Consider the following 25036-nt stretch of genomic DNA (forward strand, 5'->3'; position numbering starts at 1 on the left):
CCCTTATGTCTCTCCTTTCCCTTTACATCAGTTCCATCAGCACCACCCTTCCATTCCACCCTGCCCCTTTCTCTCCCTGCCCCACTCTTTCATTCCAGCAGTCCTGCTCCTTTCTCGCGATGACTGTAGCTGCCGGTCCACCTCACTCTGACGTACTAGCTCTGGAGCAGAGTCGGCAGCCGCGTGCTTGAAGGTCCCGCGATGACTCCAGGCTTTGCTCCAGAAGAAGTAAGTTACGTCGGAGGGGGTTGACCCGGCAGATGCAGGGAGTTGCGGCAAGGACCCGTGATGACTGCGTCTGCCGGGTCCACCTCCTCCAACATAACTTACTTCTTCTGGAGCAAAGCCGGCAGACGAGTCATCGGGGGACCTTCCTGCACCTCAGCGCAGCTGCCGACTCCGCTCTAGAGCAGTGTTTTTCAACCTTTTTACACCCATGGACCGGCAGAAATAAAAGAATTATTTTGTGGACCGGCAAACTACTAAGACTGAAATTTAAAAAACACATTTCTGCCCCATTTCTGCAAGCTCAGTCCCCGCAAATGATCTGATCCCATCCGCATAAGTCTCAGTTATGATTTTACATTGAACATATTTTATTAAAGTATAAAAAGAAACAATATTCTGTACAATTGTCATTATATAAATATAAATATACAAAGCAAGAACCAACAAACCCCTGTCTCCCCTCCTCTTCACATATATCACCTCTACTATCAAGAAAACTGAACAAGTCAAAGTATTATAGAATGCTACACAGAAATATCATGCTAACAGAATACTGCAGTCACACATGACAGGAATAGTATTAGGGGAATGCCCCCTGGTCCGAAAGAGCCCTAAGCCAGCTGGAAGCTAAAGAAGCACTGCCTGGACTTTGCAGTCCCCAGTTATGTCTCTAGCAAGATACATATTTCAAATCTTATATATTCTAATGACAAAATAGAAATAAAATGATTTTTTTCTACCTTTTGTTGTCTCTGGTTTCTACTTTTATTTTATTTTCACTCTTTTCCTTCCAGCGTCTGCCCTGTCTCTTCAATCCAGCATCTGCCCCTTCCATCCACTGTCAGCCCCTTCCAGAAACTGTCTGTCTCCCCCTGCCATCTCTCTTCTAGACCCCCCCCCTTTTTGGTCTGGCATCTATCATCTTCCCTCTGTTCCCTCATGGTCTGGCATCTTTCTCCTTTCATCTCTCTTTCCCTCCCCCCTGTGGTTTTTAGCATCTCTCTCTTCTTATTTCCTCCGCTCAGATCTGATATCTCTGTCTCCTTCCCCGTTCTCTGGCATCTCTCTCTTCCCTTTCCTTCTCTGGTCTTCCTTTTTTTTTCTGCGTCTGTCTAAATTAAATTTGTTGTTACTATGCAGTCCTCAAATTCCCTCTTTTCACTATGTCTACCCACAGCATGCCACCCCTTTCCTTCACCCTCCACTATCTCACTAACTCTATCTTCTTCCCCCATCCAGCATGTCCTTTTTCTTTATCCCTCCTTCCATCCAGTATGTGTTCTCTTTCTCCACTTCCAATCAGCATTTGCTCTCCCTTCTCTCCACTTCCATCATCTGCCCTCTTCTCTCTCCCCACTTCCATCATCTGCCCCTTCTCTCTCTTTCCCCCACTTCCATCATCTGCCCTCTTCTCTCTCCCCTTCTCTCCACTTCCATCATCTGCCCCTTCTCTCTCTTTCCCCCCACTTCCATCATCTGCCCTCTTCTCTCTCCCCACTTCCATCTCAATCTCTCCATCCACCACAGGTCCATCTTTCTCCCTTCCTCACCTTTCCGATTTTGGTAACAAGATCGGCAAGGCCCCCCCCCCCCCCGCGACGGCACACAGCAGCATCGGTGCCCCCCCCCCCCTGTGACAGCACTCAAGTTCGCTCTCCTTCTCCAGGCATTAACAGAACTTCAGATTGGCAACAGGTACTCAGTCAAAAGCTTCCCTCTGACTGAACTGCCTGGGTAGAAACAGGAAGCTGAGTCAGGGGAAGCTTTGACTGAGCACCTGTTGTCGATCTAAAGTTCTGTTGGTGCCGGGAGAAGGAGGCCGAACTTGAGTGCTGTCGCGGAGGGGGGGCGCAGATGCCGCTGAGTGCCGTCGCGGAGGGGAGGGTGCTGATGCCACTGAGTGCCGTCGCCGGGGGGAAGTGTGCCGATGCCACTGAGTGCCGTCGCTGTTGCAGCCCAGGAATTTTCTGGACCTGGCCGACTGTGCACCCCCCCTAAGGCTGCACCCGGGGCAGACCGCCCCCCCCCCCCCGCCCTCCCCTTGATACGCCACTGACAATATGTTAGATTTAAAATGTATATCCTGCCAGAGCTGGTGTTAGACAGCAAGCATGAACTAGGGCCTAACAGAGAGAGGAAGTCTTTTTTGTTTATTTTATTTACACCACAGCACCGGCATGGGGGTTGGAAAGGTTATAACCCTATGTAAAGTTATAATGTAACCCGTGAATATTGTGAATGTTAAACTAATCCATTCTGAGCTCTCTGGGGAGGATAGGCTATAAAAATAAATGCATAAATAAACACAATTACTAAAAAATTTTATTTATTTATTTATTTATTTTTTGAGGTGGGAGATATGTTAAAAATGATCAAACCTGTGTATGCCACTGCTTGTAAGATCTACCACTGGAAAGGCATGAGCTAAAATTGTTTTTAAGAAAATAGCTATACAGCAAGGAAAACAAAATGAGTGCAGGCAGTAAGAAACGCAGTTCATGGCCAACTGTTGCCACGTGTTTCTATGGTAGTAGACAGCAGACTGCTTTGGGCCCACAGAAGTGCACTGGTGTGTGCTTGCAAAGAAACCATTCCAAAATTATATATCCCTGAAAGCAGCGCAGCCAAATTTCCTATTTCTAAGAGGGGGTATTTTGGGCCAATCCTGCTTTTGAACTTACGTCCTAAAGCAGATTCGTATTGACAGTCACAGATTCTGTCCATTGAAATCAGTGCAGCAAGTCCCATAAAGCATTAGATAGGTTTGATAGAAATCTAAGACTTAAATCTCTCTCCAGGAACTGGATAATTTGGTAGAATTGTGAGAGTACACTAAAAAGAAAACCAAAAATACCCTAAATGACATTTGAGATTGAACGACCACACATCTGCATAGGAAAATATATTAACAGTTCTAACTTATATAACCATAACACAGGAGCTGTAAGATATACAGCGCTTACACATGCTTCCAACATGCAGCTTTAGCCACTACTGCTGCTACTGAGTTTCTAAGGATCTGATGAAAACATCAGAAATTTTCATTAGAAAGAGGATCCAAGGCCTCCACTTGGAGGAATGGGCACTTTTTTGCAATGTTAGGATATCAGATTCTTGGATTCAGCATGGAGGGACTGGTATCCTGTGGGTCACATCATTTGCAGCTGTTCCCCAGATTCTGGGGAGAAGAGATTTATTGTACAGTGTGTCAGTGGTATGTGATTACCTAAAAGCTGTCCCTCACTGACCTAGGAATAGGGGGAGGAGTAACAATCCAGCTCAAATCACTAAGAGAACCAAATGCTCTATCAACAGTTTGAAGGGCCAATGAGATAGAATGTGTATGTTTTGGAACCTTGTGAAAACTGTAATCCTGGCGAGCAAGCCAAATCCAGGCCTGGTTTTGAATAACTTTGAAAACAAAGACTAGTGCACACTGAGACTTTGTCAGGGATAAGCCATGGATGAGAAGATTGTACAGTAAAACCTTGGTTTGCGAGCACAATTCGTTCCAGAAGCATGCTTGTAATCCAAAGCACTTGTATATCAAAGCGAATTTCCCCATAAGAAATAATTGAAACTAAGATGATTCATTCCACAACCCCAAAACTTTAATACAAAATACTATATGTACTTGTATTGCAAGACCTCCCTTATTTAGAACAGTCACTACACTCCTGCAGCGTCAGAGAGAGAAGAACCATTGGCTCATTTGTGATGATGTGACGCTTGTATACTGTATGTACTCATATTGCAAGACATTGCTTGTATATCAAGTTGACATTTAATAAAATGTTTTGCTTGTTTTGCAAAACGCTTGCAAACCAAGTTACTTGCAAACCAAGGTTTTACTGTATTTGAATCCAAGAGACTTTTTTGTTCTCAGTTCCTCACACCTGTGAAATGAACAGGCTTTAACTTTCTTTTGAATATTAATAAAGTGTTTTTGTTTTACCTTTAATATCATGCTGTTACACAGACATACACATGTGGATGAGCATAATCGAAAGAAACATCTAAGTTCATTTTGGGCCTAAGTCGCTAGTCGCCCAAAGTCGGCAGTGCCTAAAGTTCATTCTCGAAAAATATGTCCAAAATATTTTTTTTTCGAAAATCGTGTAACTGTACATCCAGCCTTTTAATCGCCCATTCTCAACCCAAAATTTGTCCAAGTCAGAAATGGCTAGAACAAGACTTTTGGGATGTGGGAGGGGCCAGCAAAGTGATGGACTGGACAACCAGACATGGCAACACAGTAGTGGGCACCTTACAGGGTACTGCTGCGAATTTCACAAAAAGGGTGCCATATACACATCTCACCACAACCCCATCATAGGTCATGGTTATCCCCCCAAAACGCCCCCAAAACCTACTAGACCCACCTGTCTACAATCCCAATAGTCCTCATGGCTGCAGGTGGCACCTGTATGGCAGTACAATAGGGTTAGGGGAGGTTTTGGGGGGCGCACATGTTTCACCATAAATGCAGTGGTTAGAGTGGCTTATGGGCCTGGGTCCTCCTCTCTATGTTTCACTAGCCCACCCCACACACTACTTAAACCATCTTTGTGCTGCTTTACTAGGCTTTGCTATGCCAGGTGCTCATGTTCTGGAGGCAGGTGTGTATGTTTTATTCCGATTTTTATGGTATTGTGGGGCCTCAGTGATCACTGGGGCAGTGTGTGGGAGTCTGTACTTTGTGTCTGCAGTGCTTATCTGGTCACTTTGGATACCTTTTTGCCACTTAGATCTGGTTTTACATGGCCTAAGTCACAACGTTCAACTTCTGTCCAGCTGGCCTCGTTAAACTTTCGGTTATACTAACATAAGAATTGCTGCTGCTGGATCAGCCCAGTGGTCCATCGTGCCCAGCCGGCCGCTCACGCGGCGGCCCCCAGGTCAAAGACCAGTGCTCTAAATGAGTCCAGCCTCACCTGCGTACGTTCCAGTTTAGCAGGAACTTGTCCAACTTTGTCTTGAACCCCTGGAGAGTGTTTTCCCCTATAACAGACTCCGGAAGAGCGTTCCAGTTTTCTATAACTCACTGGGTAAAGAAGAACTTCCTTACATTTGTACAGAATCTATCCCCTTTTAACTTTAGAGAGTGCCCTCTCGTTCTCTCTACCTTAGAGAGGGTGAAGAACCTGTCTTTATCTACTAAGTCTATTCCCTTCATTATCTTGAATGTTTCGATCATGTCCCCTCTCAGTCTCCTCTTTCAAGGGAGAAGAGGCCCAGTTTCTCCAATCTCTCACTGTAAAGCAACTCCTCCAGCCCCTTAACCATTATAGTTGCTCTTCTATGTACCCTTTCGAGTAGTATCGTGTCCTTCGTCATGTATGGCGACCAGTGCTGGACGCAGTACTCCATGTGATGGCGCACCATGGTCTGGTACAGCGGCATGATAACCTTCTCCGATCTGTTCATGATCTCCTTTTTAATCATTCCTAGCATTCTATTCTCCCTTTTTGCCGCCACCGCACATTGAGCAAATGGCTTCATTGACTTGATCAAAACTCCCATGTCTCTTTCCTGGGAGGTCTCTCCAAGTACTGCCCCGGCCATCCTGTATTCTTGCATGAGATTTTTGTTACCGCCCAAATCCCACCCTCACCACTCCTCCTAAAATGCCTCTTTTAGCTCTGGTCATACAGGAGCACTGAAAAGGTCTAAGTTGTTTTTAGGTACATCTAAAACCTGTTTCGATTATCAGCACTTGGACGACTTGTCTTTTAGATCGTCCAAGTGCTGACAGGCTGATTTTTGGACATCTTTCTTTTTTGATTATGAGCCCCAGAGGGCTTAGAAATAATTCCATGAGGAACCTCTACATGATTTTCCAACCACTCAATCCTCCATTGCTTTCACACTCCTATCCCTGGTGGACTAGCTCTTACCCAGATATGTATTTCATTTTCTTTGTTGTAAATTTTACTGTGAAACCTAACTGCACCATACAGTTTTCTTGATGGTTGCGATGAGTGCTGCCAATTAATACCTGTTGTCATGGGGCAGTAGAAATCTGTGTTTAACTGAAAAATCCATTTTCCTTTAATTTGCTGAAAGTGGCATCCAGTGGTTTGATATATCACACTTGGTTTCAATTTATTATTCTGTCTCACTACATTCAAACTGCTCCCTCCATTTCTTTGAATTCAAAGGCACACATGGAGACAACAGTTACACACACAAGATACATATATGCAGTGGGGTCAGAAAGAGTTTCATAAGTGTTCTGCATACATTCTTGTTTTGTTCTATAATTTGATGAAATTGTTACCTGGTCAGCTTTTTTTCTTCTACTTTTTAGCTTACTGTTCCCTTTTTCTTCTTGGTGAAATGCTGTATTTTTCGCTCCATAAGACACACTTTTTCCCGTTACCTTATTTAGACCACCGCTACTGCTCACCCCTCACCGCTGGTTGCTCACTGCAGCCGAAAGTAGAGGAAGGGAAAGGTCAGGCAGGCGCAGTGATTACATGCCGTCGGCCCAGAAACCTTACCCCCGACGTCAATTCTGACGTCAGAAGTAAGGCTTTTGGGCTACGGCGTGCAATTGCTGCACCCACCAAGCCCTTCCTAGCAACTCCTTCTGTTCCGGGTACCAGGAGTCATCCCCCCCCTGCTGCTGCTGCTGCTTTGTCAACGTTTCCTCACAGCAGCAGCAGCTGGAGGTAATTAAATCCAGCGGGTAGGCATGCTTGGGGGGGCGGCAGAAGAGGACAGAGGCTGGAAGGCAGTGAGGGCAACAGGAGGAAGGGACAATTGTTGGGCCTGAGTTGAGGGGAAAGGGGAAGAGGACAAAGGCTGGAAGACAGTGAGGGGAACATAGGAGGGAGGGAGGAAGGGACAATTGTTGGGCCTGAGGAAGGAAAGAAAGAAAGAACCAGACAATAAAGGTAGGAAAAATTATTTTATTTTCAATTTAGTGATCAAAATGTGTGAGTTTTGAGAATTTATATCTGCTGTCTATATTTTGCACTAAATTTGTCTATTTTTCTATAGTTGTTACTGAGGTGACATTGCGTATTTTTTAAAGTCATCTGCCTTGACATCTGAGCCCTGTCCCTGCCTGCCCTATGCCCTGTCCCTGCCCACTATTAGACCACCAGGGTGCAGAGCCTGGCAAGGAGTGTGGGGTTGAGTGCAGAGCCTGGCAGGGAGAATTTGGTTCAGAATGTTTTATTCTTGTTTTCCTCCTCTAAATCTAGGGTGTGTCTTATAGTCAGGTGCATATTATGGAGCGAAAAATACGGTAGGTCTTTCCATTAGATATGTGTATAGTGTATCTCTATATTTTAGTATTGTGAATGTCTTCAAGGAACATTTGTTGGAATAATAATGAGGGGCTTGGATTGATCTCTGAAGTTCCTATTTTTTTCAATGTTAGGAAGGGAAGGACGGAAGGGAATGGGACTTGTTACTATAATAAACTATAATTCATTTTTCAGGTCAGCAAGCAATATTTTGTGTTCTGTGTTGATGAACTCTGTAAAATGGGTGGCAGATTTTGGAAAGCAGCCTAAGGACCAAATTTTTGTAATGTGACTATCAGCAGTGGAAACTAAGATTCCATAAATAACACTGTTTCTTTGAATCAGCTTTGGGCAGACTTACACACATCTGGACTACTGCCACCATAAACTAGGATCAATATTTCATTTAGAAACAACTTTTAAGATCAAGATAACATAACACTAATGTTCTGCTTTATGAAATTACTGCTTGTACACAAAATCCTACAAATCTATAATGACAATTAAAATGCTAGGTACGTAAGCATTACCATACTGGGCCAGGCTGAAGGTCTGTCCAGCCCAATATCCTGTTTCCAACAGGGTAAAATCAAGATCACAGGTATCTGGCAGGATCCCAAAAGAGTAATAGGTCAAAATTTGCTATATAAATAAATTGCAGTTGATAGAATAATAAAAATGAAATACTGTAAGTCTGAAGGCTCTTATTAATCATGTTCAAATGGCAAGGATAGTCATATATTTATTTAATATTTTTAATTCTGAACTAGGCAAAGTTTTGGCAGACCTTGAAATATGGAATTAGTCTGTATAAAAAATGAATAATATTTTATGCATACGAGGCAGAGAGCAGACTTGAAAGTAAGAGATCTCAGTAGCAAACAGCTCCTGACAAGAACCAAGGCTAGTACTGGGCAGACTTGAACGGTTTGTGTCCTGTATATGGCCATTTGGCTTAGGATGGGCTGGGGAGGGCTTTGCTGGGAACTCCAGTAATTTGGGATGGTCTAGATAGGCTGGAGTGAGCTTCAATGGCAACTCCAGTATTTGGAACCTAAGCATACTAATGGGCAGACTTCTACGGTCTATAACCCAGAAATATCAATGAACAAAGTCAATTGACCTAAACCATGGATTTGCAATGCATGTACCTATTGGGCAGACAGGATGGACCATTCAGGTCTTTATCTGCTTTCATTTACTATGTTACTAGCTGAGACTTGTCCCAACCAGCACCAGTCCTCCTGGAAGGTTAGGAAATATTACATTACATTATTGTTTTCTATCCCAACAATACCTTTCAGTTCTAGGTGGCATTCCAAGGGAGCTTACAAAGCTGATAGAATGAGCTTACAAGCATTAATAGATAGCATGAGCGATGGGATCTGGGGAAGGGTTTATAAGGTTTTCAGTTAGATCATTTGACAAATTTTTTGAAAAGCATAGTTTTCAGTTCTTTCTTGAATGTCTTGTAGTTGGTCATTTTGGTCAGTAGCTTGGAGAGGTGGCGGTCTATTTTTGCTGCTCTGGTGGCTAGTAGTTCATATAGTTTTTGGCTTTGTATGCCTTTTAACTGGGGGATAGGGAAGATGGCGTGTATTCTCCTTGTTCTTGATGTGTTATTTCTGATTAGGTGGTTGTTTAGGTAGCTAGGATAAGTTCCATTTAGGGTTCTGAAGAGGGTGCGGTAGAATTTGTATTGTATGCGTGCTTGTATTGGGAGCCAGTGTGAGTCTTGGAAAACAGTGGTGATGTGATCGTATTTTTTCAGCAAGTATATTAGTCTGAGAGTTGTGTTTTACACTGATTGTAACTGTTTTAAAGTGTAAGCGAGGAATAGGATGTTACAGTAGTCCAGGAATCCCAGGATTAGCGCTTGGACCATGAGTCTGAATTGTTCATTGCTGAAGTATTTTCAGATTTTATCTTAGGTTGTACATGGTTGTGAATGTCTTCTAGACCGTTTTGCTGATTTGAAGTTGCATGGTGTAGCCCTTGTCTAACATTATTCCCAGAAGTTTTAGGAATATGTCTTTAGGAATATGTCTTTAAGGTCTTTTTCTACTTGCTAAAGTTAGTTTCGTGATGGAGAAATAATGGAAGTGCAATCCAAAGAATTGGAGAAAGAAAAAGGAAAGTTGAGATCAGAACACCATAAAAAAACCATGAATAACCCCTATAAAAAGCTCTATTGGCCAAAGTGAAATTTTTAAACTTGATCTGGTAATTAACTGGGCGCCAGTGTGCATTTTTAAGAAGCAATATGACAAGTGTCAAATCTATGTGCATGGAAATCATGATTCACAATTATAGAATAGACATAACCCCCCAAAGAAAAAAAAAATTCAGATCACCGGCAATCTCCCATGGTCTGCAAACCTGGAAATTCAATGCTGGTGCCGTAGCACTGAATTTCCAGGGATTTTTGGACAGTCAAGACATAATTGGCTAAGCCAATATTCAGTGTCTAGCCAGCTAAGTCTCAACATTCAAAGACAGACCGCCCATTTAGGCGGTTCTTTCTGGTCTGTGAACTTAGCCAGCAAGCCTCTGAATATAGTACACAATACGGGCACTATGTGAGTAACTAAGTAGGCTTTAAAATGAGCATAGTACACAATACTAGTATTATGTGTATACATACTTAGGTTGAATATATGATATAAATAAGTAAGATGAATGTATATATATATAGGGTGAATATAGTATTCCTTAGTGTATATATAAGGAAAGATAGTGTATATACACTGTATATTAAACCATTAGTGAACACCTGAGGCTGTGTAGCAAACCACCATGGAAACAGTCTAGTCCTGTATTGTGACACCATTATAGAAGCTCTTGTAAGGAAACCCATCACAGAAACACCCTGACTCTGTGTTGTAACACCATTACAGAAGCTCATGGAAACTGCCCTGAGTTGACTACCCAGTCATTACATTACATTACATTAGAGATTTCTGTTCCGCCATTACCTTGCGGTTCAAGGCGGATTACAAAAGAATTATAAATGGTGGTTACAATGGAAGATCATTTGTCATTAGTAGCAGAATTGAAGTTTTCAATAAACAACAATATTGGCGGTGAAAGGCTATGTCACATGACATAGCCAGTCACTGGTCAATCTGCTAGCCCAGATATTCAGCGGGAGATAGCCATCTATCTCCTGTTGAATATTGTGGGATAGCTAGCTATGTGCTATTTAGACAGCCAGGAGCCATTCCCAGATGGCTAAATAGCGCTATCAGCCTCAAAGAGTAAACCAGTGTATCTCAAACTGTGTTCCTCCTGAGAGTCCAAGTGTGCCGCGGCACTCTGAGGAGGATGCGAGGTGCTTACCAGCTGACTTCCCTACGCACCAGCACCAGTGCTGCCTGATTTGCCGAAGACCTGCATGTTTCCCCCTTCCTCCAGCTTTCCCACTGGCCTCCCAGTCTTACCTTTAAAGCTAATTACAGCAGCCTGCAGAGGATCGCCGGTAGGTAAAATAATTTTATTTTCTATATAGTGATTGAAATGTGTCAGTTTTGAGAATTTATATCTGCTGTGTAAATTTTGTGTATATGAAAAATAAATGGAAAAAATTACATTACAATTAGTAAAGGGATGGGATCTGGGGCAGAGCTTGGGTGGGCCTAGGGAGGTCTGTGGTTGAGGTACTTAGTTGATATTTATTAGACTTGGGGGGTACTTAGCTTAAAGTAGTTGAGAAATACTGCTATAGACAATCAGCTGGTGCCAGTGCCTCTCCTTCTCTCGGGCCCTCTTCACTGCTGGCACCCCCTATTGGCGCCCATCTGGAGGGCTTCTGCACATGCGCGGCGGTCAATGTGATGATGTCACACATATGCATGATGTCATCACGGCGACATCTGCGCACTTCTGGGTGCCTTAAGCCGTGGCCACTACCTTTAGTGAGATGAAGGGAACGCTTGTGTGTAAGGTCTTGAGGGAGATTTTTAATAATTTTTACATTCTTTTCCTTCTTTAGAACAGAGGGGTTCTTTACCCTGACACAGCATACAGTGGGAGGGGCCTTAGGAATCTGACCAATTGGCGTTTTAGGCCACTCCCATTGTACCCCAGAATACAATGGCCTAAAGCCCCTCTTATGGGAGGTGCCATAGGCGCCTGAGACAATCAAGGCCTTAGGCCCCTGCCTGGTGCATCCCAGGATGCTCAGGTAAGGTACTGGGGCATCCCTCCTGCCGGATGTGTTGTGGGTGTGGTGGCAGGAGAGAGTAGGCATCCCTCCTGCCGGGGATGTTAGCGGGGAGGGGTGTGCCAGCAGGAGGGAGTGGGCATCTCTCCTGTCAGCAGATTTGTGTTGGGGTTTGGGGGTTTCCTATTGTGGCTGCTGTCAGACAATTGTGGCAGGGGAATTTCCCCCTACTCCATCAGCTGAGCAGCAGGTTCATCCCAAAGCTGTGATTCTGTAACCGGCACCCAGAACTTGGGTGCCGGTTACAGAATTGCGGCTTTGGGGAATCCCTGATGCTCATTTGTTGGGAGAGGGGGGAATTTCCCTCCCACAATCGGCTGCTGCAGTCTAGGCAAAGACAGACAGCTGAAATGTAAGCCAGGGTTTCCCAGGCCTACATTTCAGCTGCCTATCTTGGCATGATTCGCTGCTAGGTAGTTGCTTTAGAATGCCTAACACCACTTTGGGGGTTGGCCATGCCTACTTTGGTGTTATTTGGCCTAGCCACAATTCCAAACTTCCTAGCCATAATTCCAGTGACCATTTAAGCCGCCTTTTATTTAGGCGTCCGGTAGGTGCTTCAACCCTGCCATTTCTGACCATTGGCAGGGCGCCTACCAATGCCTAAATTTAGGCGCTGGTTATAGAATTTCCCCCATAGTGCTCTGGGCTGCAGTAGAAGCCTCTACTGCACCTTAGTAAAAGGTGGGAGGGGGTAGTTAGGCTAGACTATCGTAATTACTTACTTTTGGGATGTTTTTTAAACTATGATTAAGACCTGTTGGGAAATTCAGAACTCTGCTGTTAGATTATTGACCAGGACATCACATTTTGAGAGTATTATTCCAGTAGTTTGTTCTTTGCATTAGCTTCCAGTATTCTGAAGAATAAGAAATAAGATATTATGCTTGAATAAGATTCATTTAAGAGATGCACCATCATATTTTTTGTCATCAGTGTCTCTAAGATCTAATAATCCAAGGAAATCCCTGAGATGTAATAATCCAAGGAAACTGTGATTACTTTTCCTCAAGAATATCATTTGACTGAGATGCAAAAAGTAATTTATCCGTTGATCTAAAGCTAGCTGAGAATTGTAATGCTTAATGTTTTTAGGAAACGTTTTATTTTCCCAGGCTTTTTATTGCATGATTGCTTATATTGTGACTGAAAAATCAATTATGATGAAGAAAATAGTTATGATAATTGAGCTTATGGTGTGTCTTTGATCAGGGAACTGTTATATTATTTTGTATTGTGTTATACTGTATGTTGGTATTGTCTAAAATGTTTTGCATGTATATTGTATCCCTCCTTGAACTATGAAAAGTTCAGGCTAGAAATAAATAAATAGTGATGTTTAAAAGAAGTGCTATATTCTTCAATATTTCCTCTGAACAGAACTTGGAAATTCTCATCAGAATTATGAAGAATGTTTTCAGGATTTTCCCCCAGTTTTGCTTTGGATATGGTTTGATCGAGCTCTCCCAGCAACAGGGGATAGGGGATCTCTATACGTTATATGGAATAGACTACAAAATCGTGACTTTAAACATGGACATCGTGGGTTGGCTGCTTGTTGCTATGGCTATTCAAGGAACCGTCTTTTTTGCACTACGTTTGCTTATCAATGAAACCCTATTTCAAGTCATTAGGTAAGTATCATATAGATTTAGAAAATGGTAGTGAAAAATCAAACATTTAAGTCCTTTTACTAAGCTATGGTAAGCAATAGCGTATGCTTACCATAACTTAAAATAGCATACCGCAGGATGCCCTCAGGCATCCTGTGGTAAATATCAAATCAGCACATGCTTGCGCGCTAAAATATATTTTTTATTTTTGCCCAGAGGGGGTGGGTGTTTCTGTGTTAATTGGTTAGCATAGCTACATTACTGAGCACTATCCAATTAGTGTAGGGTTAATGCGTGAGCCCTTACCACTTACAAAATAGGAGTTGGTATGTACTAACATGGTAATTTTTTTAATGGCAACATTAGTACATGGTCATTAATGCAAAAAGTGGAAAATTGGCTATTTTACGGCTGCAGTAAAAATATCCTTAGCAAGCAGGAAAAACTTGCATAAGTGTGAACTAAGGCCACTTTTTACCACAGCTTAATAAAAGAACCCTGTTGTGACTTCTTAGGGAATATAAAATACCCATATATCAAAATCCTTTGGCACACCTTAGATATATTATGAGGCAGCAACCAATAGCAGAATAGCTTTAATAAAGCTAGACATCACTTAGGGGTCCTTTTACAAAGGTGAGGTAAATGCTAAGGAGCCTATTATATTCTATGGATACCTTAGCATTTAGCGCAAGCTAAATCGTTTAGCATGCCTTAGTAAAAGGACCCCTAAATGTGCTATTTCTTTGGTATTCCAACTGAGGTATCCAGATAGTAGTAAATTTTCAAAGTAGAAAACGCATGGGTTGTTTTTTTTCCAGCACTTTAGGATATTAATTAAATGATTGTTTTTATTTATTTATTTATTTATACAACTTTATAAAAAAATTTTCAAGCATAACCATCTTGTACAGAAAAGTACGATCAAGACACCTCTGTTTAAATTAATTTTCAATTCTGAAAAGTAATTCACTCAAATTATAATAGGAAAAGAAAAAAAAAAAATTCAGCTTCCCTTGATCACACACAAGTCCTCTAAATTAAATTAGATCCAAGATTTAAAGAGTATCTTAATTAAATGCAAACAAATATAAAGAAGCACTTTAACTACTACTAAAACAGAGAACTAATTTCCAATAGGAGCTGTTGTTACTTCATTCTCAAGGCGTTTCATTGAGATAAATCTTAATAAATGAGATGGATCTACAAATACATATTTCAATGAACCATATCTAACGACACATTTACATGGGTATCTTAAAAAGAAAAACCCCCAATTTGGGTCACTCCAGGCTTCAAATTCAGGAATTCTCTTCTTTTTTGAGTCTCTCTTGAGACATCTGGAAAAATTTGAATGTGGAAACCCTTGGATCTATTCTTGAAGTAAAGATTTAGGATCCAGTCCTTGTCTGGAGCCAAAGCCACAGTCAACAGGAAAGTGGCTGGCGTAGCCACTTCTCTGTCCGATTGTTCTAATATAGCGGAAATATCCAATGGATGTTCCTGAGGTTCTTCGACTTTTTCTTTTTGAAGAGTTTGAGCTTTAACAGGAAGGTAATAAGCCCTTGTAAGGGGAGGTAGAGAATTTTCAGGTATCTTAAGAATCTCCATAAAATATCGTTTTATCATATCTCGAGGGGAAACTGATAAAATCTTAGGAAAATTTACCATCCGCAGGTTATTAGCCCGAGTATTGTTCTCCAAAGCTTCCAATTTCCTCCTCATAATTGTATTATCTTTAACCAGTTGATCTTGATTTTGTTTGACAGTTATTAATTCTTTATTGGTTTCCTGCTTTAATAAAGATACATCTTGTTTTAAAGAGTTAATTTCTTCTTTCTGAACTTTTATTTCTGTATCCAGGTTTTTTATTTGAGGATTTAAAGTGTTCCCCAAATTAACTACCAAATCCCAAAGAGCTTCTAATGTGACTTTAATTAAATGATTGTTATCCACTTTCAGGTTTCCAACTGACTAAAAAAATTTTGAATATATCTTTCATCTGTTTTTCTTTGTTCCTCAGGCACTTTGTAAAAACAAAATGCCAAAGACAGTCTCACCATGTGGTGAAGACAGTTGATGAGGATGAGGATGTCCAAGCAGAGAGGATACGAGTTGAGTCTGGTAGGGCAGAAACGGACCAGCTACAGCTTTGTGGGCTCTCTAAGATCTACCATCAGGTTCACAAAAAGATTGTCGCAGTCAACAATATGAGTCTAGGAGTCCCAGCTGGTGAGGTAAGGGTACTATGGAGCTTGGAACTAGCAAACTTGAATGAACTGACCCTTCCAAAATAAGATATTTATCAAAACAAGTAAGATTATCCAACCAGTGAATGTAAGCTAGTTTAAATTGAAATATTAAAACATACCAGCCTGCACAATTTATAAGAGCATGCCTGTATATAGACAGCACCTATGTGATGCCTATTCTATAAAGGAAAGCTGGCAAATGCTTTTCTTTATAGCATACTAATGTAACATACATGCCTATAATGTAGGTGTGTGCACTTTAAGCCAGCCATAAAGCTGGTGAAAATGCTTATGCTTAACTGCTAGAGATATACATATACAGTGGTACCTTGATTTACGAGCATAATTCGTTCCAGAAGCATGCTCGTAAACCAAAATACTCGTATATCAAAGCAAGTTTCCCCATAGGAAATAATGGAAACTCACTTTGATACGTTCCCACCCCCTGAGGCCAGCGGCGCTGCTCTATCCTCCCCCCCCACGAGAACCGGCATTGCTCCCCCCTAAAGCCCCCCCCACGATCCGGCACCCTCCACCCCCCCCCCCGCAATCAGGCACCCCCCCGCCGTGACCTGAAGTCCCCCAGACCCAACCGAACCCGCTTCTTACTTTCAGCTCGGCACTGGCACCGGCACCAGCATGTCCTGTGCGTTGGTGCCGGTGCCCGAAGATCGGCCTCCTCTTCTGTGCTGGGCCTTGAACATCTGCGCATGCTCAAGGCCTGCGAGTTCACGTTCTCTCCGATCTTCGGGCACCGGCACCAACACACAGGACATGCCGGTGCCAGTGTGGAGGCCGAGCTGAAAGTAAGAAGCGGATTCGGGTGGGTCTGGGGGACTTCAGGTCACGGCAGGGGGGGTGCCGGATCGTGGGGGGAGGGTGCCGGATCGCGGGGGGGGGGGGGGCGCTCGTAAATCGAGCCATGCTCGGTTTCCGAGGCGCCGATTTTGTGAATGTTTTGCTTGTCTTGCAAAACACTCGCAAAACAGTGCACTCGTAAACCGAGGTACCACTGTAATTATATTATAGTATCCTGTAAGTTATATTGCTTATTTTAGAAGCACTAGTCATGTTTTAAATGTCCATAAACCAGCAAGCTAACCAGACAGGTCCAGCTGCCAACCAGTCATGTTCTGTGTTGTTTAAGTGGCTATCATCCCCCCAAAAAGCTAGCGATGTTGGGGGGAGTTCTGGGAGGCGTGACCACTTAAGTCCCGATATTCAGAATTTCAGTGTCCAGGCATAGCAGGCAAATAAGGCTATATAGAAGCAGGCCTATCTTTGCCCGCTAAGTCATGGTCGGTTAAGTCTGAATATCACTTTAATCAGCCATGCACTAGCTGGCATAAAAAAAACCAGGATATGCATTGCTGGTTGCCTGAAACTGGCTAGCATTAACTGTCCGGTTTGAATGCCGGTAGCAGGCAGTCAAAGCTGCCCACTGCCAGCTGAATATTGGGCAGCTAAATCTTAATTTTTACAAAGCCAGAATATACAAGTCTAAAATATGCCTATGGCAAGGAGGCATGGTCTGGGATTGTTCTGCTCAGCAGTGGCGTACCTAGGGTATGTGGCACCCGGAGCCCATCATTTTTTGACACCCTCCCCCCTCCATGTAAAAAAATATTTTTTGTAATAACCATGAAATAGAATAAATGGTCATAATAGAAACAGGCAGTGAAAATTTTCTTGTATTGAACCTCATATGTAACCATTATTCCAAACATACCATAACATAACATAAATTATGTCTGAATTGACATCAGACATCAGAAGTACATATAGAGTAGTTGCAGGTGATGCTTGAGACAGTTCTGATTGTGTTAGTTCGGTTTTATGTGTTTTTTGAATAGAAGGGTTTTTATTTCTTTTTTGAAGGTTTTGTAGTCTGTGGTCGAGGTCAATAGGTTGTAGAGTTGGGGGTCGAGTGTTGCAGCTCGAATGGCTAGGAGGTTGTCAAACTGTTTCTTTTGACGTTTTTGGTTGGAGGGTGTGTGAATGGTGCGTGAGTTCTCCTATGTCTGGTTGAGATGGATTGAATTATTTACCTGAAGAAATTAGTTACTCCCCCCCCCCATTCCACACACATTAATTCTGTTCCATTTTTGTTCCCATTATAAAAAAACACTTATAAGTTCCCAGAAAAAAAAACATTAAAATAAGAAGTGAAAACAAAGGCCCCTACAGATGAGAACATAACATAAGAATAGCCTAACTGGGTCAGACCAATGGTCCATCATGCCCAGTAACCCATTCTCATGGTAGCCAATCCAGGTCACTAGTACCTGGTCAAAACCCAAAGAGTAGCAACATTCCATGCTACCGATCCATGGCAAGCAGATGCTTCCCCCATGTCTTAATAACAGACTATGGACTTTTTCTCCAGGAATTTGTCCAAACCTTTCTTAAAACCAGCTACGCCATCTGCTTTTACCATAACTTCTGGCCACTTCATTTTTAAGCTGAGATCTTTCCTTCCAAACAGAGACCTTGCTAGTTGTCAAATACAGCACAAGGTAACTTCACACGGACTTAGCTGTGCAGGAAATGTGAATCTCCTCATATACCCACCATATAGTGCAAAAATGTGCAAAGGTCTGTTTTTTTCTTTCGATCACTACATAGCCTAATGCCACACAAGCAGCGCTGTTACAAACATATTCTGAAGGTCAATGCTAAGGTTAACAAAGTTTCCTTCCTTCAACCACAAGGAGATACTAACAAACCACCGGAAGAGATCCCAAAACAACTACCCAGGCACAACACCCAAAGACCCACTCAATGTGTGAACCAGTTGAGTGGAGTGGACTAACTTGGGGGTGGAAATGGGCCCGGAGTTTGCTCAGCAGAATTTCCCAGACCATCTCTTCCTCTCAACACATTGACACGCTGCCACCACCACTAGGAACACCTCACCAAGTAGGCCAGCAATGCTTACAAACTTTATAAAACACATTATTATATTTTCTTATAAAGCACATATTTTAACTGAACTTTCTGACATCCTCAGCCTTGCCATTCACAAAAACAGAAGGAAGAAAGTTCCCATTTCCTGCTGTCTCATGTCCCCGGCCTATACAATATTTTTCTTCTGCAGACCCTTCAAAAGTCTGACCAAATCCTCGTTTCACATGCATTATAAAGTACTGAGGATGCCATCTCTCCCCATTCCCAGATCCTAAAGTCTAAGACAGTAGCGCAAACTAGTGCTGCCCGATTCAGGAAAATAAATTTTGATTCGATTCAATTCAGCCTATTGAATTGGTTTTTAGATTCGATTTTCCTGCCTAATTGGGTGCTTTTTTCAAACATCCTGGTGGGTTTATTTTATAGCTTTTTCACCCCCTTTGGCTTTTCCTAACCACACTGGTGCTGTGGTGTAAACAAAATAAAGAAACAAAAAGGACTTTTCCTCTCTCTGTTAAATCCTAGCTCACGTTTGCGGTCTTACACCAGCTCTAGCAGGATACACTTTTCAAATCTGACATATTGTAATCACAAAACAGAAAATAAAATTATTTTTTCTACCTTTTGTTGTCTGGTCAATATTCAAATCTTGTTGGTCCCAGGCTTTGGTTGTCTTGCTTGCCATGGTCTCCTTCTTTCTTCTTTCTCTGTGCTAACCATCAATCTGCCTTCTCTGACCTCCACTTCTGTTTACCTTTCCTCCCCCGGAGGTCTGGCATCTTTCCTTTTTTTTCATCTCCATCCACAGATTCAACTTTTCTCAACTACCCTTTCATCCACGATCTCTCCCTCCTTTCCCACCATCCCAGGGTCCACTATCTCTCCCTTTCTCTTCCCAACTATCCTCCTAATCCAGTATCTCTATTCCCCCTCCACACCATCCCTTGTGTCCAACTTCTCTCCCTTTCTGTTCCTTCCCTCCCTAAATCCCATTACCTACTCCTCTGTTTTTAGACCCATTATTTCTTCCCCCAAAGTCCAGCATATGCACGTATATTTGAACCCCCTTCCCTCCCTCCCTCCCTCCATGTACTTCTACACCAGGACCCCCTCCCCTGGAGGTCTGTCCCCCCCCCGAAGGCCTGTCGCCCCCTGAAGGCCTGACCCCCCCAAAGGACTGCACCTCCCCCCCAAAGGTCTGTCCCCCCTGAAGGCCTGCACCCACCCTGAAGGCCTACACCCCACCCCTGAAGGGCCTGCACCCCCCAAAAGGACTGCATCTTCCCCCCGAAGGTCTGGTCCCCCCTGAAGGCCTGTCCACCCCTGAACCCCTGAAGGCCTGCAAACCCCCCTCCCGAAGGCCTGTCCCCCCCTTGAACCTCTGAAGGCCTGCACCTCCACCTGTATGCTTGTCCCCCCGAAGGCCTGTCCCCCCTGAAGGCCTGTACCTCCCCCCTACACCCGAAGGACTGTCCCCCCTCCCCCTGGGAAGGCCTGTGTGTTCCCCTCTGGCCTCTCTTTACCCGATTCCTCTTCAAAGCAACCTGCAGAAAGGATCGCAGGTACTTCAGCGATCCTTGCAGGTTGCCATAGGCCTCCCGAGTTGTCCCTCTGACCGCGGAGATTGTGGTACAAGATAGAGGAGAAAAGAAAAATGGACAGCAGATGCTGGAAAGAGAATTAGCAGAAGATAGACAAGAAAACAGAAAAGAGAAACTGGAATCAAGATGATGGAAAAGCCAAATGTCCAGAACACAAAGGTAGAAAAAGGTGTTTTATATATTTTGAATTTATTAACTAAAATATTTTAGGTTTGGAATATGGAATCACAGATGATTTTTGTATTGTATTTAGTGGTGTAGCCAGATGTATGATTTTTTTTTTTTTTTTTGGGGGGAAAGAGGGCTTAAGACCAAAATAGATGACCACTAAATTTTCTCCCCACCCGAATGCAAAATACTGTTTAAATACTTAAGCTGGCAAGGATCCCCAAGTCTTGCTAACTGAAGACCACCTCTTCCAGTCCGGCAGTCAAGGAAATGAATCTATCAAACAACGTTGTCTTAATTACTTTCCAAAAAGTACAGTAGGATAATATGGCTTGACAGATACATTTGCCCAACCAAGACTGCTGTTTACCTGCTTGAATGCAAGGGTCTTATCCCAAAAAGTCTTGTATCTTCAACTATTAATTTTTTGAATAAGCAAATAAGTATAAGCTTCTAGTTTTCCTCATCGGGCTCTCTCCCTCTCCTCTGTTTTTAGACCCATTATTTCTTCCCCCCCCTCTCCATTCTGGCATATGCACATCTCTTTGAACCCGCCCTCCCTCCGTGTAATCTTCCCCCTCCCCTTCCGAAGGCCTGCATGTTCCCCCCTGGCCTCCCTTTACTTAATTACATATGGGGGGGGGGGGGGGGTTGTCACATACCCTAGATATACCACTTCTTGTATCAAGACATAAAAGGAGACCAGACGAGTATATTCCTCCAGATCTGAAGACTCACCAAGATTGATCGCCCATATACAGGAATATCTCACTACACCACAGGTTCTCTTTTCGCTCCAATTATGATTCAAATATGGAACAAAAATGGAGCATGATTCGTGCGTCTGCACCTGGGCTTTCTGCTAAACGCTAATTGGGGCAGACTAACAGCAGTGGATCATCCCTGCAGCATGGCCAATGGTTGAAGGGAGAAGGGAGGTAGGGCTAACTGCTCCTCTTCAATACAGGGACTCCGAAAAGTCGAAGATATCCGCGAAGCTGAAGATAGATGAGGGAAGAAGGCAGCGTATATACTTAAACGCACGCCGGTGGCTGGTCGGGGCTGCGCTCCCATCCCACAACCCCCCTCTCTAAGCCAAAAAATGCTAGCGCCTCTGACAGGTACAGGCTCGGGCTCGTTGTGGGCACGGTGAAAGTAGGAAGAAGCCAGTTCTGTGCTGTCACTAGCACGCATAGGAAGGGGAGGCTCGTGGCCAGGGAACTCTTCTTTCTGGAACTCTTAAGTGCGCCTGCTCACTTGGCTGCTTTAATTAAGTAAAGGGGGGGCCAGGGGAGAAGCCGGAGGATGCTGCTGCAGCACTTCCTGACTGACCCTCCACCCTCTCCCCCTAAAGCAGGAGCGGCAGTGGCCGGCCAGCAAGAGGCAGTGCTGCCGCTCCTGCTTTAGGGGGTGAGGGGGAAAGTCAGTCACCGAATCGGCAAGGCCGATTTAAAAAAAACAACAACAACAAATCGATTCAAATCTATTCACCTGAAGTGAATCGGTAAATCAATTCGAATCGGAAATCAGGCAGCACTACTCATCACTGATGATCAACAAACAAAAAAACAACAAAGGTGATCAGTTTCTTTTATTGTGATGGACTTGCAACGATCATGTTTCGGCCCACAAGGGCCTGCCTCAGGAGTCTGAAATATAGCATATAATAATAATATACAATTATGTCATCAGCAATGCGACACATGGAACGCCCCAGCGGGAGAAGGTTGCGAAGCAGCCTGTTTAGATTGCTTGCAATGCTGCCATTTGGACCAAGGTATTTCGGTCTTGCAGTCGGCGTGATTCAGATGGGAAGGAGAGATGGAAGGGTCGGCGTAAGTGGGTGTGTGCGGGGCTGGGGGAAGCGCTGCTACTGATGAATCCAGTGCTTTCAACTAGGGCTTATTTTTGGAGTAGGGCTTATATCAAGACCTACTCTGAAAATGCTAGGGGCTTATTTTCAGGGTAGGTCTTATTTTCGGGGAAACACTGTACTCATGCAAATTTTTGAAAAACCCCTGACATGCCCATGCCCCTCTCATGGCCACACTATGGAAGTTAGGCTAGATGTGCATGCACATTCTGATGGGTGACAGTTAACTTCAATAATCAATTGATAGCACCCAATTATTGATACCGTGTTTTCCCAAAAATAAGCCCTACCTCCGAAAATAAGCCCTAGTTGTTGGCAGCCATGCTTCCCCCACCTCTGCTGCACAGCCGAACCCCCGCTGACCCTCCATCCTTCTCTCCCAACCGATCCCCACCGACCACAACCATAAATACCTTGCTGCAGATAAGCCAGCAGCACTCACAGGCTGCTTTGCGGCCTTCTCACTGGGGCCTTCTGTGTACTGATAATGTCATCAGTACACAGACGGCCCTCAGTGAGAAGGCCGTGAATCAGCCTTTGAGTGCTGCTGGCTCGACGTTCCTCTTCAGCGAGGTATTTATGGCAGGGAACGGTTGGGAGGGAAGAATGGAGGGTCATCGGTGGTTCGGCTGCGCTGCGGAGGGGGCGGTGGCGGGTGCTCAATGGTTCTGCTGCACGAGGGATGGGAGGGAGGGAGGGAAGGAAGGAAGCTGGGCAAGGATTCTGTTGCACAGGGGGATGGGAGGGAAGGAAGAATGGAAGCTGGTCAAAGGGTTCTGCACAGGAGGATGGGAGGGAGGGGAGGATGGAAGCTGGACAAAGGGTTCTGCATGAGGGATGGGAGGGAAGGAAGGATGAAAGCTGGGCAAGGGTTCTGCTGCACAGGGTGATTGGAGGGAGGGAAGGATGGAAGCTGGGCAAAGGGTTCTACTGCATAGGGGGATGGGAGGGAGGGAAGGATGGAAGCTGGGCAAGGGTTATACTATACAGGGAATGGGAGGGATGGAGGGATAAAAAGATGCTGCAGAGGAAAGGCACAAGGAGATGGTTGAGAGGGGAGGAAAGATGTTACACATGTGGGGGAAAGCAAAAAGGAAGAATTGGGTTAAAGGAGAGGAAGGAAGAGATGATCATGTACAGGAAAAAAAATAAGCCCTACCTGAAAATAAGACCTAGTGCCTTTTTTGGGCCCAAAATGAATATATGACACTGTCTTATTTTCAGAGAAACATGGTAGTTCTAAGCTCGCACACCCATTTCAGGAGCACGTGAAAATTTAGACACACAAATCTTAGCACTATATATAGAATCCGGGGGTTATTCTTAAATGGATGCTGCCATCACATGTAGCCAGCACATAAGCATCCATTTTTGAACATTATTCAGTCAAGCTCTATCTATATCAGTAGATCCTGTTCTGAAATACTAGTGTAACGTGACTCATCTCAACCTAGACATCTCAATTCTGATTTGCATGCCCTTTCTAAAATCCACCTCCATGTGTAGACATGTGAGTCCTTTGGCTATTCTCATTACTATTATGTTTCTGTTATTGTTTGCTAGCATCATTTATTTGTATTTGCTGATTTTAGAATAATAAAAACTACTGAAATCAAAGAAGTGTGAGTCTCACCTGCACTCTGCCTGTAAATTATGTGCCATGTAAGATATGCACTTAGGTGAATTTTTACAGAGCAGAGTACACGTCTCCCTCCGTATTCGTGGTTTCAGCAATCGCGGTTTCAATTCACGATTTTAAAGCTTGCTGGCTCTTCCCCCAAATTATGTCAGCTTTCATAAAGAAATCGCTGATTCCAAGCAATTACAGAGAAAATCGCTGATTCCTCGCACTTTCTTAATCATGTTTTGCCTCTCCTTCAGGAATAGGCCAAGTCTCCCACCATGTTATTCGTGGTTTCACCATATTCACAATGGTTTTTAATAGAGAATGACACGGTGACAAAATTCATCACTGTTCCCGTCCCCGCGGATAACCACGGGAACCATCTTCATGTCATTCTTTAAGGAGAGAGGGAAGAATCAGAGTATGAATGGCCACAACCACTGACCCGCAAGCTTTGCTTTGAAGAATGCTGGTGTAGAAGGACTGAGGTTGAAATAGACACTAGAAAATGATATGAGATTATTTCCCGCGGTTATCCACAGGGACAGGAACGGTGATGAATTTTGTCACTGTGTCATTCTCTAGTTTTTAATAGAAAACAGTGAATAACATATGAAAAAGTTATTTGCATTTTTTTCTGTATTTGCGGTTGTGTTAATCCCCTATCACAGTGAATATGGAGGGAAAAGTGTAAAAGGAACAGAAACCCCACATAAAATCCAACAAAAAGGGAACAAGTCGTTGATGTGTTCTATCCCAATTCCCACTTGTTCACTTTCTTTTCCTTAGGTGAATTTTTGACATGTACACACACATGTGGTTTTGTAAATATACGTGTGCATAACTGGGGCATAAAGGCCCTGATTCTATAAAATGTGCCTGCCATTAGGCACCTAGATCGGTCTCATTGTGTAAAATGGGACCCTGTGCTAAAATAGTACAACTTGTGGTAACATAATCTGTCTTAACAGTAGCACGCATTGATGAATTCCCCCTCAATGGACATAACACTATACAAAATAAATTACAGTCTTGCTGTAATGAATTTTGCAATTTTAGAAATGCTTTCACTAAGCTACAGAAAAAAGTGGCTCTAGCTCAGCTGTAAAATGACTGATTTTTATTTTTTTGTATTAACAGCCATATTTTTTAAAAATGACTACCTGAGCGCTTATCACCACCCATTTTGTTAGTGTGGTATCCCTGCACAAATGAATAAGCGCATGGTAATGTAGGTGTGCTAACTGGTTAACACAGGATAGTGGCATAACAAGGGTTAGAAGTGCCCGAGG

The 25036-nt window shown here is 43.4% G+C and overlaps 1 protein-coding gene across 5 annotated transcripts in view; it reads left to right on the forward strand.

The window, feature by feature from the left end:
• Positions 1 to 25036, forward strand: part of ABCA12 (ATP binding cassette subfamily A member 12) — a 604574-nt gene that overhangs the window by 507218 nt on the left and 72320 nt on the right. For all 5 annotated transcript variants that reach the window (XM_033946149.1, XM_033946152.1, XM_033946153.1 and 2 more), the window contains 2 exons: positions 13087 to 13340; positions 15343 to 15556. In XM_033946149.1, coding sequence (XP_033802040.1) covers positions 13087 to 13340; positions 15343 to 15556 — 468 coding nt within the window. The remainder of the gene's footprint in view (positions 1 to 13086; positions 13341 to 15342; positions 15557 to 25036) is intronic.

Source organism: Geotrypetes seraphini, chromosome 5 (genome assembly GCF_902459505.1).
Source record: "Geotrypetes seraphini chromosome 5, aGeoSer1.1, whole genome shotgun sequence".
Classification (NCBI taxonomy): Eukaryota; Metazoa; Chordata; class Amphibia; order Gymnophiona; family Dermophiidae; genus Geotrypetes; species Geotrypetes seraphini.